Source organism: Larimichthys crocea, chromosome XVIII (genome assembly GCF_000972845.2).
Source record: "Larimichthys crocea isolate SSNF chromosome XVIII, L_crocea_2.0, whole genome shotgun sequence".
Taxonomy (NCBI): domain Eukaryota; kingdom Metazoa; phylum Chordata; class Actinopteri; family Sciaenidae; genus Larimichthys; species Larimichthys crocea.
Genome location: NC_040028.1, coordinates 15,928,993 through 15,945,071, shown reverse-complemented (window position 1 = coordinate 15,945,071; position 16,079 = coordinate 15,928,993). Strand labels below are relative to the sequence as shown.

General features: G+C 38.9%; 1 protein-coding gene across 2 annotated transcripts; it reads right to left on the bottom strand.

Moving 5' to 3' along the window:
* Positions 1 to 921: 921 nt before the first annotated feature.
* On the bottom strand, positions 922 to 5,686 carry fastkd5 (FAST kinase domains 5). 2 transcript variants are annotated; one of them, XM_027291239.1, is made up of 2 exons: positions 5,550 to 5,686; positions 922 to 3,636 (listed from the first exon to the last, which is right to left on the bottom strand). In XM_027291239.1, the coding sequence occupies exon 2, from the start codon at positions 3,622 to 3,624 to the stop codon at positions 1,189 to 1,191; it is 2,436 nt and encodes an 811-aa protein (XP_027147040.1). In that variant the 5' UTR covers positions 3,625 to 3,636; positions 5,550 to 5,686; the 3' UTR covers positions 922 to 1,188. The 2 variants fall into 2 exon arrangements, with proteins under 2 accessions (XP_027147040.1, XP_027147041.1); XM_027291240.1 differs by having other exon boundaries at positions 5,529 to 5,677.
* Positions 5,687 to 16,079: the final 10,393 nt, after the last annotated feature.

Genomic DNA, 16,079 nt, shown 5'->3' with positions numbered 1-16,079 from the left:
TTTGAAAACTACAAAAACAGCATAAAACCAAATAGAACTTACAACAGTATGCCCATGGTTACAAGGTGAAGAGAAAAGCCAGCATAAATCTTCTTCATTCTACTATGCTGGCTTTCTGTTTGCAGATATTGATAGTACTGACCTATTGGGAGCTGCACACACGTGCTAGAAAATTTTTGGAATCAGCATAAAAATCTAACTCAATGGAATTTTTTTTTCAAAAGTGTACTCATCTTTAAATATCATTTTTTTTAAGGTTACATAATTGTAACTTCTGTACTTTCAAAATGTATTTGATTCAATATTGTTTAACATTTTTTTCATGTTTGCATTCTTGAATAAAAAGCTGTTGAGCACATTTGGTAGTACGAGTGCCAATTTTGTTAAGAACATCGCAATAGAGAACGTTCATCTCAATGTTTCATCATCATGGAAGGAAAAACTAAATCCAAATGCAAAAGCATCGAGTTTAGCTCCTGGCCGACAAGAATAACGCAAATGAGTCTGTCTTTGCTTTGTGATACACAACTTCAGCTACAGATAATTCCCTAAAATTGTGACCATTCGCTCTGCTGTGAATTATTTTGGATTTCAACCCTTTCTCTACCAAATGACATAACTGATTCGGCCACAATAACAAAAAAAACACAGAAACTGTTTCATTCAACATTCACATCAGTTTAAAAAGATTAGGTTTGACCTTTGACGTGCAAAGCAGGTGGCAATCTAGTAACATCTCTAGAGATCTCTAACCTCTGAGAAGACTATCATTCATGAATTAATGATTCAGTATAATGAAAAACATTGTCTCTCTTGATACTTTGACAGAATGCATGAGCAAATTCTTGAAGTAAATTCAGAAAAAAAAAATACATTACAGATATTTATTGTGTTCATGATATACCACAACTCTGATCAGGAGGAGTTGAAACATATTTTTTTTAATTGGCATCATTTCCACAAAAATGTCTTGAGATGTGAAATTTTGACAAAGAATTATTTAAAAATGTATTTTGAACTGAGCATGTACAAAAAGGAAATAGTGGGTGGAGACAAACATCTTTTTCTGTGCTTTGCACACGCATCCATAAATCAATATTACAAACTAAAGATGTCCCAGAAGCTAAGGTGCTTACATACTCTGCATGTGATTTTTCTTTTTTTTGGCTGTTGGAGGTCAGAGAATAATTACAGGCTGTTGTAGACTTTGCAGTGCAGGTATGCCAGCTTCTCGGCCCTGCCTTTCCTTAGCATGGGAAACCAGTCCTGATGGCTGAGCTCTACGACTCTGTAGCCCGCCAACTTCAACTGCCTCCTCTTCAAGGCATGAAGTCCCAACAACTGCGGTGACTGGTAGCAGTAGTGGTTCCTGTTCACGACCTGGATAGCAAGTTTGACGAGGTTTTTGGAGTCACTGCGGGATGCGGCTAAGCTGCTCGGTCTGATGAGAGCTTCTGTAATGTCACTGGTCAGGAATACCCCCGTGTCAAACAGACTCCCACGTTCATCAGGCTGTACTCTGTGAAGAGAAGGAGGCTTAATCGTAGGAGAAGGGGCTAAAGGTTCTGTGGTGTTTTTGTTATTTGTTAGCTGTGCAAGAAGTTCCTCAGTTATAGTTACTCCTACATTCATTCTGCCCCAACCCTGATGAGGCAGACATTCTGATGAACTGTTCTCCGGTGATAAAACGGCTGCGTCAGATTCTGCGTTCACAGGTACCGGCTGTCCGGTCAAGTCAAGATGTACTTCCAGGTCAATGGAACGAGTGTGCGGCAGAATCATCCTCTTAGATACAAACTTCTCTCCTCCGAGCAGATCCTGCAGAGCTGATTCGGCCTCCTGAACCTCTGGTTTCTGGCACACGTCTGATTGAACAAACTTCCACAGCATGTCTGTCGCATCTTTTCTCAGTTCAGAGCTTATCCGCGGACCGGTCCAGTGAGGCAGCTCCAAAGCCACAGTTTCATCTAAAGTGAACAAGTCTTTTTTCAGCTCCAGCTGTGTGGATTTCAGTGCTAAGTTTACAAATTCAGGACTCAAAGCCAATGTAATTAGATCCTCTGGGAACTGAGAGACAAAGGCTAGGCCTAGAAGACCTGTAAGGAGATGCTCTGGGTATCGCTGGAATTCAACTTTCCTCTGTCTTAAGGACTCTGTCAGGCATGGATAGAAGCTCGGGCTCTGAACTGGAAGAAACCCTAGTGTGCCAAAGGCCCACAGCAGCTTGGATGAGTCCTTACTCCTGCAGTGAGGGACCAGTGAGGGAATTCTCTCAGCGACTGCCATAAGGATTTTATCATTGCGGTAATGTAGTGCTGAACAACCCAGTGCCACGTGCATCAGTCCCTGGACGCCCATCCTATGGGCCCGTTGAGGAACTTCCTGCACCATGGCCTCCATCCATGCCTTATGAAACAGGTAACTGAACCGCAGGTATTTCAGCACGTTCACCATGGCAAAGTCACTCATCTCCTCCACGAAAGAGTGTGCCTTGTCAACAATACGAGTCACTGCACTCTCAGACATCGAAGTCTGGGATTTAAAGAGCCCCAAGCATACAGCACCGACCTCCTCAGGGTACAGTTGTTGTAAATGAAGCATGAGAAGGTGCTCTACAGGACGGATCAAGTCTTTTGGGCAATGCCTACCTTCTCCTATTATATATAACAGGTGCACCAGCTCTACGAACCCTATCTGTCCAAGGTGCAGACGGACTGAATCATAGAGGTGCTGTAAGAACTGAGGGACCTGTTTCCCAATACATCGCCACAAATCAGCGGCTAATAACAACTGGTGTAGACTCATCTGTTTGGCCCTGCGGCTCAGCTCGGCCTCATATAGCCCGAGTACGCTGTGCACCGAGGGCATGTCGAGCCACACGAACGACTGCAGCACCTCCAGCAGCTGAAGTGGAGTGAAGAGGCGAAGGTGTTCCACAGAATATCGGAGGAGCATGACGAAGCGGTGGTCATTTCTCACTAATGAGATCTTGTCCGGGCTCAAGCGGCCGAGCTCTGCAAGGAAGTGAGACACGTCAGATGTTTTCATGCTGCCTTTTAAGAGAGTCACTTTTTGGAGCAGCTGCAAGGCCTCTTCCCATCGGATTGGGTGAGGCCGCTGGGTGAGGTCGAGGGTCATGGAGGCGTACCCTGGCCTGCATTTGAGGAAGGCACGTGGATCTACTTTAACATCTGGCGGTATGTGTTTTCTGTTGTGCTGCGACAGTGATGGCGTCTCAGGTTCGAGGCTTTTGTTGAAAGCTAAGTCAAGAAGTGTGTTTTTGGAGCTGGAGAGATGCCGCGAGCAGCTCACACTGTAGCGATTGCTCTGTTGCCAGAAGGAAGGCGCAAGCATGGAGAGGCACTTGTCCTCGTCATTATCTGTTTGCCAGCGGGAAGTTGCAGAGCTCAACGCAGACTGATAATATGATCTAGGGTTGTAATGCAGTCTGTATTCTTCTTGGACAGAGCCTTCCTGGTGTTGCGATACTCCTTTCTTGTCCTCCTGATCATCGGTTTCATCCACTCGTTGGACACACATGTGCTGAGCCTGAGCGAAACCCTTTCTCAAGCCTGGGAGGTGACGTAGCCGGAGCCCCCGTCGACACAGCACACAGGCAGCCATCAATCTGCCAGACTAAAAAGAGAAAACAAATGTCATATTAAAAAGTGGAAAGTCAACCAAACATATACTTCCCAACATACTTGGCTGCATATTTTGTTTTATCTGTGGATAAAGTTTATTTTAAACGATTCAGAAAGTTAGACATGGAAATAATTAAGGAGTACAGTTTTTAGCCACTAAAAATGGTTAAAGACGGTTAAAGTGCATCACAGCTTAGCATTAGGAGGGTGTACACTTTTGCCACATCTATATATTTAAATGTGAAATTCTTACACAAGGTCAAATGTGCAGTTCAGTTTATTACTTATGTACATATCCATGTACAACTTTTGCAAATATTCCTGCCTGGAATCAGGAATATGTACAACTTTTGCAAATATTCCTGCCTGGAATCAGGAATCCCAGTTGTTTAAGGGAATAAATGTACTGTATACTGTAGTATTTACACATAATTAGGGATATTCAACTTCTGGGTGAAATTTATGGAAAATGTGAAAAGTTCATGCTACAGTGATATTGTATCAAGAAAGTAGCAAGCAATGGTCATTTATCTTTATCTCAAACTGTTTATTGAAACAAAAGCTAACAACAACAACAAATGTCAATGTCTCAGCCCCTCTCGTGCTGTTCACAAGTCGACATCACAACATGAGTTCACCTGTAAAAGGTTATAGTGCATTTTAGTTGCATTCTGAAACTTCATCCGAAAGCTGAAATCTCCCTAACTTTTTGTGAGTAGTGATGCATGGAACAAAATGACTTCCACCTCCTCCTCTTAATCCTGGAAGATGTGAAGATGTGACAGGTATGGAAGTTCAGTGCTGTGCTACAACATGCATGTCATAGTTTACCTACCTAATCAGCCAGATGACATGAAACTATTACTACTGTGCACATTTTAAATATTCTTTATACTTCATACTGTGAAATTTGACACATTCCTCCGGCCCACATGCATATTCCTGTACAGGACTCATTACACGTCTGCACATATTTAAATTTAGATCTATATCAGGTTTATTTCAACATATGGTTACTGTGTTATAGATTAATTTTAATGTATGTTCAATATACTGATGTTTGCATGCTCAAACACATCAATAAAGTATCTATCTATCATTTTAACACGTTGAACAGTCACAGCGTACACTTTGCAAGCTTCTCGACTAGCAGCACTTGCTTTTTACCTACTCTCTACTTACTATGTATGAACTCTCTCTCTGTCTGTGTCTGTTTCTTTCAGGGTCATGCCTACTCAGGCACGGTATTGGTTGAAGATGCAGTCACATCTCCCTGACTGAAATCTCTGTCTCTCACCACCTGTAAACATACATGTCTCATTAATGCATGTTACTAACTAAACTTCTTCCCCGGGGTTTCTGTGCTCTGTCGTCCAGCAGGTTCTCGTGGATCATGGCTGCTGCTGAGGTCCTGCATGAAGTCCACTGCATATATTATTATTGTCATTACTGCTGCCATATCTCCATTACAGTTTATAGTTAATTTATGCTGTGCATCTGTGTCTCTCTGTCTCTATCACAGGTTCCACTGCTACTGTAATCATTTTTTCATTCATTGTACAATATGTTTGTGTTGATTTGTCCTGTACATGTGACATCTGTGGCTCTTCCTGAGGTTTCTTCCACCTTTTTTCCCTGTTAAAGTTTTTTTTGTGGGCAAGTACAGATTGTAAAGCCCTCAGAGGCAAAAGTACTTTGTGACTTTGGACTATACAAATAAAATCTGATTTGATGTTAAGCACCAAAACACCAAGGGGAACTCCTAATAAATGAAAACCTCCTTGCTGATCATGCTGATGCTGATTCAGGGGACATTTGTGCATGTGCTAATGTCAATGCACACAGCAGGTAAGGTTACTTTAAAATAAATCACGTTACACACACCTGCACGTCATGTAAACTCACCTTCAGCCCTCCAGGCTGGACTCAGGCCTGCTGTCAGCAGTCTGCACATGCACACACCTCATGAAGTCCAGAGCAAGCGTTAAGTTCAGCAGCCATGTTGCCACCATGCCCGGACCTCATGCAATGCAACCTTTCAAAATAAAACAACCACACATCGTTAGCGAGACCGATGTACTGAAAACAAGTTAGGATATTGTGTTGTGATTTACATATTATAATAATATGCCAGCTTACTCAGTGTCGCCGTTAGTTTCAGTGATAAATGACTGCAAAGTATCGTGTCGGACTTGTGGTGTTATCTTATTGTGAAAGGCTGATCCGGCTTCCGGGGGAGAGGCAACCCATAACTGAACACTGTTTGACCTATGGCAGCCGAGTAGGTTCAAACATAAGGACGACGAAACGCGATTACAAAAAAAGAAAAAGGAAATATACATGATGGTGTAGAAATGTTTATTTAATTAAAGCTCAGTAATATTTATCCACTTTATTACTGAGGCTAGATCTTTTAAAGTTTAGAGTTCTTTTTTTTCAACCTGAAAAGTATATTCAGTAAACCAAACACTATTTTTAAACTTTTTTTATAATTTGTCGACTACCAAAGATGTGTTTGATTGTTAAGAGTAAAAAGAAAAAGAGAAATTTGATGTTTTAAATCAATTAAATATATCATATATCTACCACTGAACTTTTACATTCCACAAACTAGTTATATAATTACTAGTAAAATTACATAATTATGGAATTATTGGATTATTGAAATACTAATTTTGTATTACACATTTTGTAACTGAAACATTTTGTTTGTTTTTTTACCACTGTTGAGTCCCTAGCTGTAAAGCTATTTTAATTACTGTAGTGTATAAATTGATTGATCTTAGTTATGTTTTCAAACATTTGTATTTAATAGAGTTTACAATTTTGGACTTTTGTAAAACTGTATAATTATTTCTGTACAAAAATTATATAATGAGATCATGACAATAACTGAAAGTTATTTGAAAGTTACTGAAGAGAAGACACACATGCTGATTTGACTTATAACATCAAAACCTATAATTGAATTATTATTGGGTATATACCGGAGATTCATTACCAACTCTTGTTGGTCCAGAGCACACTTTTAAATAATAAAATGAATGATGGTTGAATTCCATTTAGCTGCTTCAGTTTCAGGGTCCTGTACTGTGCATTCAGACTAACTCTCACACCGAATATATTAGTAACACCCGTGCTTTTCCTTTTATGACAAGTAAAAATGCCTGTGGTTTAAAAAAAACACCCCATACGCTGAGTTTTGTTGCTTTTGGAAACAAGTTAATGATGAATGAATTTTCATTTACTATGAGCAAAGAATTTATTAAAATAAATATCTAGTATGTCAGGATGTATTTTCCAGGCCGTGAATAGTTCTGTTTTGGTACTTAACATGAATTCACCACACAGATGTATCAAAACGGCTATTTCTACCTCTAATCTTACAAAGTCTGTAGCTGGATCAACAGTTAAACATAAAGCAACAATATATCAATAGTGACTGCTTCATTTATTTATTTTTCATTCAGCACTAATACATTCACAGACAGAAACCTCATGCATTATGTCACTTTGACAATGTACATTAATCAGCAAACATAACATTATAATCCATTATAATAATACACAACATTAATCACAATAATGAGAACATAAATATTTTAATCCTATCCCCAAAAATCCGAATACGTGCCTTCACCGTGTGTGCTGACAGGAAACTGTCAAGAAGAAACAGTGGAGAGTGGCCTGCACTGTTTCAAACCTGTGTCTGCATCTGTTTAACCCTTTTTTAGCCTTTTTTTATTTTGCTGTTTTGTTTTGTTGTGTTTTCAAAAATTCTTTCCAAAGAACTGGCTTTGCATTTGTAAAATTGCAACTCTAAAATACTTTATATCACATTGCCTTTCATATATATATATAATCTATTTTAGTCTAAATAAAGCTTTTTGGACTAAATTGTTCTTGCTGAGTGGTCAGACACTAAAATACCATTTGTTTAATTTGTTGAACAATATGCACACTCTTCCCAGAAATTAGTTTTCACCTACTACTACTTATGTCTCCTGGCCTTCTCAAGTGCGAAGTCATTTTTGCCCATGCAGATTAAATTTAGATTATTCTCTTCATGTAAATGATAATAAATGTGTGTTTCTCAACAGTTTTACAATGTATTCTAGATTTATATGCCCCTTACAAAAAAAATACTGAGGTAAACTAATCTTTAACAGCATCAGAAAACATTAAATGTTGCGCCATCCCTGCTTCTTCTACAGGTTTTCACTCACAGTAACTCACAGAAATGCATCACAGCTGATTCAGGAATTTCACCTCTTTGAATAATCCATGTTATGTGTGTTATATGTTTACTGTTTGTTTTAATTTTGCAGTCACTTTATCTTGTCATGTTTAAACAAAATACAAAAAGTAACATTGTATGTGTTTTAATTGCAGTCCTTTTTTAATAATCTTGCTATTTCCATTTCTGCAAGCAGGAGGGTCATTTCAAATTCTGCGGGCCCATTGTGTGACTTCACACATGACTGAATCCAGAGGTTAAAGGTGAACTACACTGACCTATGGTTATAAGCAAGACAATCCCCTGCATTTGTGCCTGAAGGAGGGACACCCTCACTGTGGGAGGAGTCTTGGCAACAGACACTTTAAACCATGTTGGAGGCACATGCACTACATTTCTACTACAGTTTTGCTGCAGAGTAAACTACAAGAACATCAAAATATTGACCGAAATTAAGTTTCATACTCATCCTAACACAACCTCATATTTTCTCAGAAAAAGAAGAAGAAGAAAAACATGCCCAGAATACAAAATATGTGACCTTGAGTTAGAGAGTAATTTCTGCTTTCAGTGGAACACAAAGAGCTGAGCCTCAATGAGCATGCACTAGCTACTGATTGATAATTGTATTTATCATTATGCAGCAGAATAGGTACAGTGAGTGCAATAATGATTATCCAAAATCACATGATTATAAAAGAAAGAAATGTATGTAATCATAATGTCTTTAAAGAAGATGTAACTGTGTGTTTGTGTGCTATTAAAATCTTTTCTTATATGTTCAGGAAATCTGAATTCAGGTAAAGTAACTTTTCCATTTGTTCCTCTTTACACATGATCTGATCCTCTTACATTACTGCCAATGTTTACACTTGCGGTATGTATTTTCAGTTAGTTATAACTTATAAATGGTAAAAAAAAAAAATAAATCCAACAGCAGGTTGTTTTTTTGTATATTGTGATTATTAATTTCAAATCAGGAACATCAAGCTTAAAAAAAATCTGTTTAATTAATGAGGCATTTGTGCAACTCATATTTTATGAAAAAAGAAGTTTTGATTATTCTAATGATGCATGGAAGTTTATACAATAAACAAAGACCTTAAATGCTGCACAGAAACAGCTTACTATGGCAAGTTAGACATAATGTAACAAATTTATAACGAGTAGACGATTATTCGTTAGAATTACGGTGTGCATTTATTCCTAGCGTTCATGCATGGTTATTTATATCTTCATATCATGCAGGAAAACATCAACAAAATCGGGTTTTAAAAAAAAAAAAGTGTGGGCGTCGACTTGTGCAACTCTGTAATCTTTCTTTCTCTTTTTGCTGCAGCTGCTGGTGACAGGAGGTGGAGGGGGTGTCCTAATGAGGAATAAGTTTATCGTTTATGTATTTCACCGCCTCCCTGCGTGTTTACCGACGGTCTCTAAATCAAGTGGGGCTGAAACTTGAGAGTCGCACTTGGAGAGGAAGTAGTTGATTTATGCTAATGAAGGAGTTGGGGTTTAGCTACGCTGGCTGGGAGCCGCCCTTCATTCACCACATGGTTAAACCTCGAGTGTACTCGCGCCACTTTCGCAATCTTACTACGATTCACAAAACTCCTCGCAAATCATAATAGTAGCACATGGTTTGTGCGTTTTTTTTCCTTCTTTTGGGGATTATGCGTCCTAGCAGCTACTCATTTTTTTAATCCAAGTCCTTTTTTTTTCTTTTTCTCAGTTTCTCTCTCTTTTTTTTTTTTTTTGCAGATACCTCCTCCTCCTCACCGAAAACAGTGTGAGTAAACGGTAAGTCTGCACAAGTGAGTGAAGATGGTGGATTTTTTTTTTTTTTTTTTTTTTTTTTAAAGAAGCTAGTGTCTTATTACGCGCGGTGTTATATACTGGCAAGAAACCTGTTGTTTAGCTTTTTTTTTTTTTTTTTTTTAACAAACGGTGGGATGCGGGTTTAAAAAAGGAAAGGGAAAAAAAAAAAGGGGGGGGAAAAAAAAAAAAAAAAAAAAAAAAAGTGGAAATAGCTCCGGCATTGTGTGCGAACAACCGGAGCTGCAATTTCACGTTAAACATCGGAGAGGAGAAATGTTTTTTGGGGAAACAAGAGAGGCGCATGGCAACCCTGTCCTCCATGGTTTTGGTGGAGAATGAGGGAGATTTGGAAAAAAGAAAAGAAGCATGTGTTGCTTTTGCTTGCACCTCTCTCTTCTCTCTCTCTCGGGTGGAAGTGATACTCCCTCACTACTCGTGGGTTTAAAAAATATATAAATAAATAAAAAAATCCACTTTTTTTGCAGCAGCTCTCCAAGTTCTGCACTTATGGTGGTGCCTTTTTATTGTTTTTTTAAAAAGCTTTGGGCTCGGTTCGTGTGTGCTTGGTGTGTGCACTTAGAAAGTGTCTCCAGAACAAAGCGAGCAGCAGCAGAGCAGAGCAGAGCAGCACATGGGGGGGGTTTGCAAAAAAAAGCAAGGCCGCGCGCCTTTTGGTGGCTAAAAGAAAAGCTAACGCGCACCGACGACAGAAAAGATGTCGGTGAATAAACGTTACCGACACCGGCTTTAACCGTGTGGCGGTATCAGTGGTTTTTTACAAGCACCTTGGTGGAAGCACACGCTTGATATTAAAGCGGCTAAGTTTGAAAGTGGATGGAGAGATGGGGTGTTAGCCAACATTAGCATGGAGACTTTGTGCGTGCGTCTTTTTGGAGCTTATTCCAACAAACAGCGCCTTTTTTATTGACTAAAACATGTTTTATTTATACAATTTAATGGTTTAAGAAGGTTCCAGAAAGCTGGTTGTAGTCTGCAGGCTACACGCGTTAGCACATGCGTGCGCTGGGACTGTTTTGATGGAGCTTGGTGTGCTTTGGTTTCTCACTTTAACTTCAGCTTGGCGTGTGTGCGCCTTAACTCCATGAAACCTTTTGCGCCTGATGATCGGTGTTAGTAGTGCTCGGGTGTTTTTTACCCGTCTAAAGTTTGTAGGTGTGTGTTTTTGTTGTGCAGTCGACTTAAGAGTCTTAAAAAACGCTCAAAATGCGGACTCCTGGGCGCCATGTTAGCGCATGGGGGAGGGGTGCACAGCAATGTGAATGGGGAGCGCAAGTGTTGGAGCAAGTCAACTTTGTTATTGAAGGCATTGCACACATGTGCTCGTGTTTTCTGCTTTTTTTTTCGTGGATTCACCAGTGTTAAAACACACAAAAGGTGTTTTTTTTGGATGCACTTTAATCAAAACACACAGCAAATATATATGCGATTTGGCGGGTACCTCACAATCTTCGAAATATTAAGTCCCCCCTCCCTCTCTACATGGATGGATGTGCAAAATTGTACATCATGAAACATGAACAATTTGCTCCCTCAGCTTAAAATAAATAAAAATGTTAGAAATGTAGTGAAGAAGTTGCATCAATTGAGTGCAAGAAAGTTCAGGGTTTTTTTTCATAATTGTGTACTTGGGAGGGTTTTTTAAAAAATGTATCTTGCAAGCAAACAGACAAAACAAACATTGTAAACACTGTAAACGTAACCTTCATGGAGAGTTACAAAACAAGTCTAGCACAACGAAGGGTCGTCCTTGTTTGATCAGGTCACACAACAGCACGTATTGCTAGAAGTTACTGGCAATTTGAAAGGGGGTGTTTTTATTAGTACTCCCAGAAAATAATGATTATTAATCTGTAGGAAAATGTCTGACATTCTTGTGAGGATGTGCTTGTTTGTCCCTGAGATTTGTGCTGTTTAAAAGCGAACAACAAACATCGCCTGGCCTTTGCAAACTCGCATCCAGCAGTTTACACTTTCTTGACACTTCCCCCTCCTAGATAATAAATTGTTAATCAAACAAATAGCATATTTTAGGGTCATGAAAATCATTTGATTTAAGTCCTGAATTGAAGTTGCTGACACACTTTTCATGCCATGTCTCATTTATGCTTGCAGGCTCCTGTGCACATCTGTGTCTTCCCCCCGGAGAGCTCGTCATTGTGGATTTAAACGGCATCCTAATTCACTCTGTGAATGAAAACACCATGAAGCCACTCTGAAGTCACTGTAGTGTCAAAGTGCTTACAGTGCAGGTAGTTTTATAAAATCTACTGCAGTGGAGGCACTTTCAGCATTACTCTGATAATGGTAACTAAAAGATACAGCTTATATACAGAGACACGGCTGGTTTATGCCAGTAGACTGAATCCAAAAACTTGTGTGAATACACATCTGGCAGGACCTGGTCTCTGTCCTGCTGTGAGGTTACGCGCCCCCACTGTTCTGAGTGAAGCAAATGGAGCGAGGCCCCTCTTATCAAACATGCTTTATTCGTGAGGCATCGCATTATCGCTGTCAATAATGAAATTTTATAATTCAGCGGTGCATGAAATCTGTTTGTCAGGTGTTGCTGAGTTTTATTCATCACATTTTTAATTAGAAACTAACTAGAGTGAAATACAAACCAAACGATGTAAAGGTGAGCTTTTATTTAACTTTTGTTTGTATGCAAATGTACCGTTTATAACAAATCACCGTTAAATGGGTATTCGGCATAACTTGCGTGCCTCCCACTAGTGCTTATGCTAAGGTGCATCTAGTGCAGATAGTGAAGTAGACTAGCACCTACTGCCCTAAGTGCTCCTTCTGGCATAAGGGGCTGGGACTCTCATCTGCTGTGTGTTTTATAGTTGTGGCAGGTCTCTGTTAGTTTTGCATAGTTGCGCTGCAAGAAGAAATAAGTTGTGCAAATCTATGCAAAACTGACAGTGGTCTGTATTTTCAGCTGAATCCTCTTTGTGGCTATTATCGTGTCTTCCCTCCACGGCGGTCGATCAGCTCTGTTTTATTTAACGACAGGTTTCAGCAGTATTAAAGTGCTTATAGTGCAGGTAGTTTTATGAAATTCTACTGCAGTGTGAGCACTTAAAGTACTTCTAGACGCGTGATTCTTCTCGGGGCGGGTTGGGGGGAAACTGCAGCCGTAGCGTGTGCACATGGGTCTCTGGTTAGTTTTGCTGGTTTGCTTTCAGCTTTTCACTATACTGCTGTGCAAATCCATGCAAAACTGATCATAGAACTGAAATGAATCTATCAGAAGTGATCCCTTTCTGTGCAGGTTGGGAGAGGTAGCAATGCTCTGTATCCGTGTGGTATTGCACTTGTCCCGGCCTGTTGAGGAAATGGGAAATTGTTCGGCACCAAAGTTCTCCCGTTGAGGTGGCCCACAAATGCAATCCACAATCTGAGATACATTTGTATTAAGACTTTTGGATTATCATCTTCATGTCACCATCTCTATCTTGTCGGGTGTTATGTTATCTGGCACAATCAAACTTCTAAATTAAATTGACTTCATTTACAGGTAAGCCACTTCATGAAGGAAATTGTAATGTTGATACCTATGAATGTTTTCTCAGTGTTGGAAAGTCTGTAAATGCATTTATTTTACTGAGAATTAAAAAAACTTGGAAATAAAATCTTTTCCATGGCTCATTAAGATTTGATTTGTTGTGTTTTTTTTATCTCTAAGTGTTTTAGCAGAACAAAAGTGCTTCCCGGTGAAGAGTATAGGGATTGTTCGGGGGGAAAAAAAGATATTCCCCCTTTGGGATTATTGTTTTTTCCAGAATATAAAAATATGAAATACAATAGTTATTTAGTGGTAAATCAATTAAGTCTTGCTGCTGTGAAGAGGTGTACAATCATTTTGAACTTTGCTGTACCTAAGAGTCATTTTAACCTCTTATTATATATTTACAAAAAAATAAAACTGATATTCTCTGGTCATATTCATTACAATACCTCATGACAATTCTGGTTATGGTGAGACCGAGCAGTGACTTTTAAACTTTTCTAGTATGCAGGATTGGTGGTTGGAAGTACAGAGATACACCTGTACACTGTATAGAACATTTTTTCATATTCTATTTTAGTATATTTTATATTCTTTTTACCTAAAAAAACAAAAAACAAATAACTTTTACTTTCTATTATCTTAGTATTACATTAGATTTGCTAAAACACATTTTATAATAAAAGTAGGGCTGAACATTGACATATCTACTGTCAAGTCATGATTATAGGTCTTTCATCCTCATCAAGATTTGGGTCATTTAAATGTCAAATCAAATCAATTTTTATTATTATATATATTTTATTATAGCCCAAAGTCATAAAGTACATTTGCCTCGGAGGGCTTTACAGTCTGTACAGGGAGTGACACCCTCTGTCCTTAGACCCTCGGTTCGAGTGAGGAAAAACTTTTAACAGGGAAAAAAGGTGGAAGAAACCTCAGGAAGAGCCACAGAGGAGGGATCCCTCTACCAGGACGGACAGACGTGCAACAGATGTCACGTGTACAGAACAAATCAACACAAACATATTGTACAATTACAATGACTGATAAAATGATTACACTAGCAGTGGAACCTGTGACAGAGATAGATGTGATAAATGTGCACTCAAGCAGTTGATATGAATGAATATTTGAAAGCAAGTCTATATACTTTTGATTATAAATAATGGTGGCAAACTTCAATCCTGTGTTTTGAATTTTGCCTGTGGGTATTGGATTCATTTGGATTGTTCCTTTAAAAAATAAATTGCAGTCTTAGAGTGCACTTATGTCTTTCTCCAGCAGAGGGAGGCATCTGTATACTAAATAAAGTGTTTAGAACAGGGAACGTGGCCAATGTACTGTAGGCTGAATGAAATGTTAACTGAATCAAGCATGTAATGACTTATAATGGAAGAAAAAAGTGCATTTTACGTCGTATTACACCACCAAATGTTGATCTTAAACATTAAAAAGCAAAACAAAAAAGAATATTCTCTGTGTTGTTTAATTTAAAGGATGTGTACTATTGCTTGTACCTAAAAGTCCATTGTCACAAGCAGATATTAATAAGATAAATGCTATCCTAAACACTAAACTCACATTCAACATCCAGCCAACCTCTGGCCAATGAGTTTTCATTATATAACATAATATGGTAGGCTGGCAGAGAGAGCCATTCACTGGAGTGTTCACCTTTCATTATCATGTCCTCTTTACTTGACAGTCAAGATGAATGGGAAGCATCCAGAAAGGACATGAACTCAAACGATGCATTTCTGCTTGTCAGCCCATGCCGATTGCTCGAGCAACCTCTATTTACTTTGATGACTAGAAAGTTTTATGCCTTTATTAGGTAGAATGCCGCATGATTGTGGGTTGTCAGGTAGACGGCACCTAGTTTTTTCGAGCTGTGCTAATGTGGCCAGACTGTGTCAGAGATCAACTAATACAGCATCCGTCCTTAATTGAAATGCATGATATTTTAAGTTAAACCCTCAGAGGAAAGAGAAGGTGGAGAAACTCAACCAGCTCTGGAAGCGAATATTTCAACTCTTGCACAAGTATTTTTTAGTCATGCTAGTGGCATGGCTTCAGGGAAGGAAATATCTGTCTGTCTGATGGTTGGTCAATGCATTCACGTCTTTGCTCCAGACTGAAATATCTCAACAGTTGATAAATGGATTGTTGTGAAATCATTTTGTATAGACAATCTTTTCCTTCTATTTCCTCTACAAATCTGTGGATTTGTAGAAATTACAAACTACTGGGTGGAGTGACATGAAATTCAGGATGAATTGCAATCATTTTATTGATCCTGAAGTCCCTGACACCTTATTCCGATCAATTCAAACGTACTAAAAATTAATTTGTCTCATATTTTTTGTTTATTTTGGCCGATACCTGCTAAATTAATTCCCATCAGCCTGAGCTGAACTTTCTGGTTTGTGCTAATTGGAATATTAGCATGCTGGCCAGATGGCGAATATTGTAAACATCATATCCGGGTTAAGGTGAGCTTGTTAGAAAAGTTGTTGGAACACCACAGTGCATATAAGTGCAGTTATAGACGGTCAGTCCTCTTATATTAATACGATTATTTTGCCCAAAGGAAGCTGAAAGGAAGTCACATCACTCATTTAAATAAATGTAAATGTTGAAATAGTTTCACCTGATTGCCTCAGTCAGCCACATTAGTATTGAAATCACACCTGATAACTCCTGGAGAGGTCATGTTGAACACAGGTATGATGATGATGATGAAACACTTAACAGCACATTCATGTTATTAAATATTATAATATGTTGTTTGGGACATTTCATCGTATTGGATTTGCTGTTCATAAGGTATTAGCTGTAGCCATGGGAA

Coding starts and splice junctions, on each gene's coding strand:
- fastkd5 (XM_027291239.1), bottom strand. CDS start 3,624: ATGGCTGCCTGTGTGCTGTGTCGACGGGGGCTCCGGCTACGTCACCTC.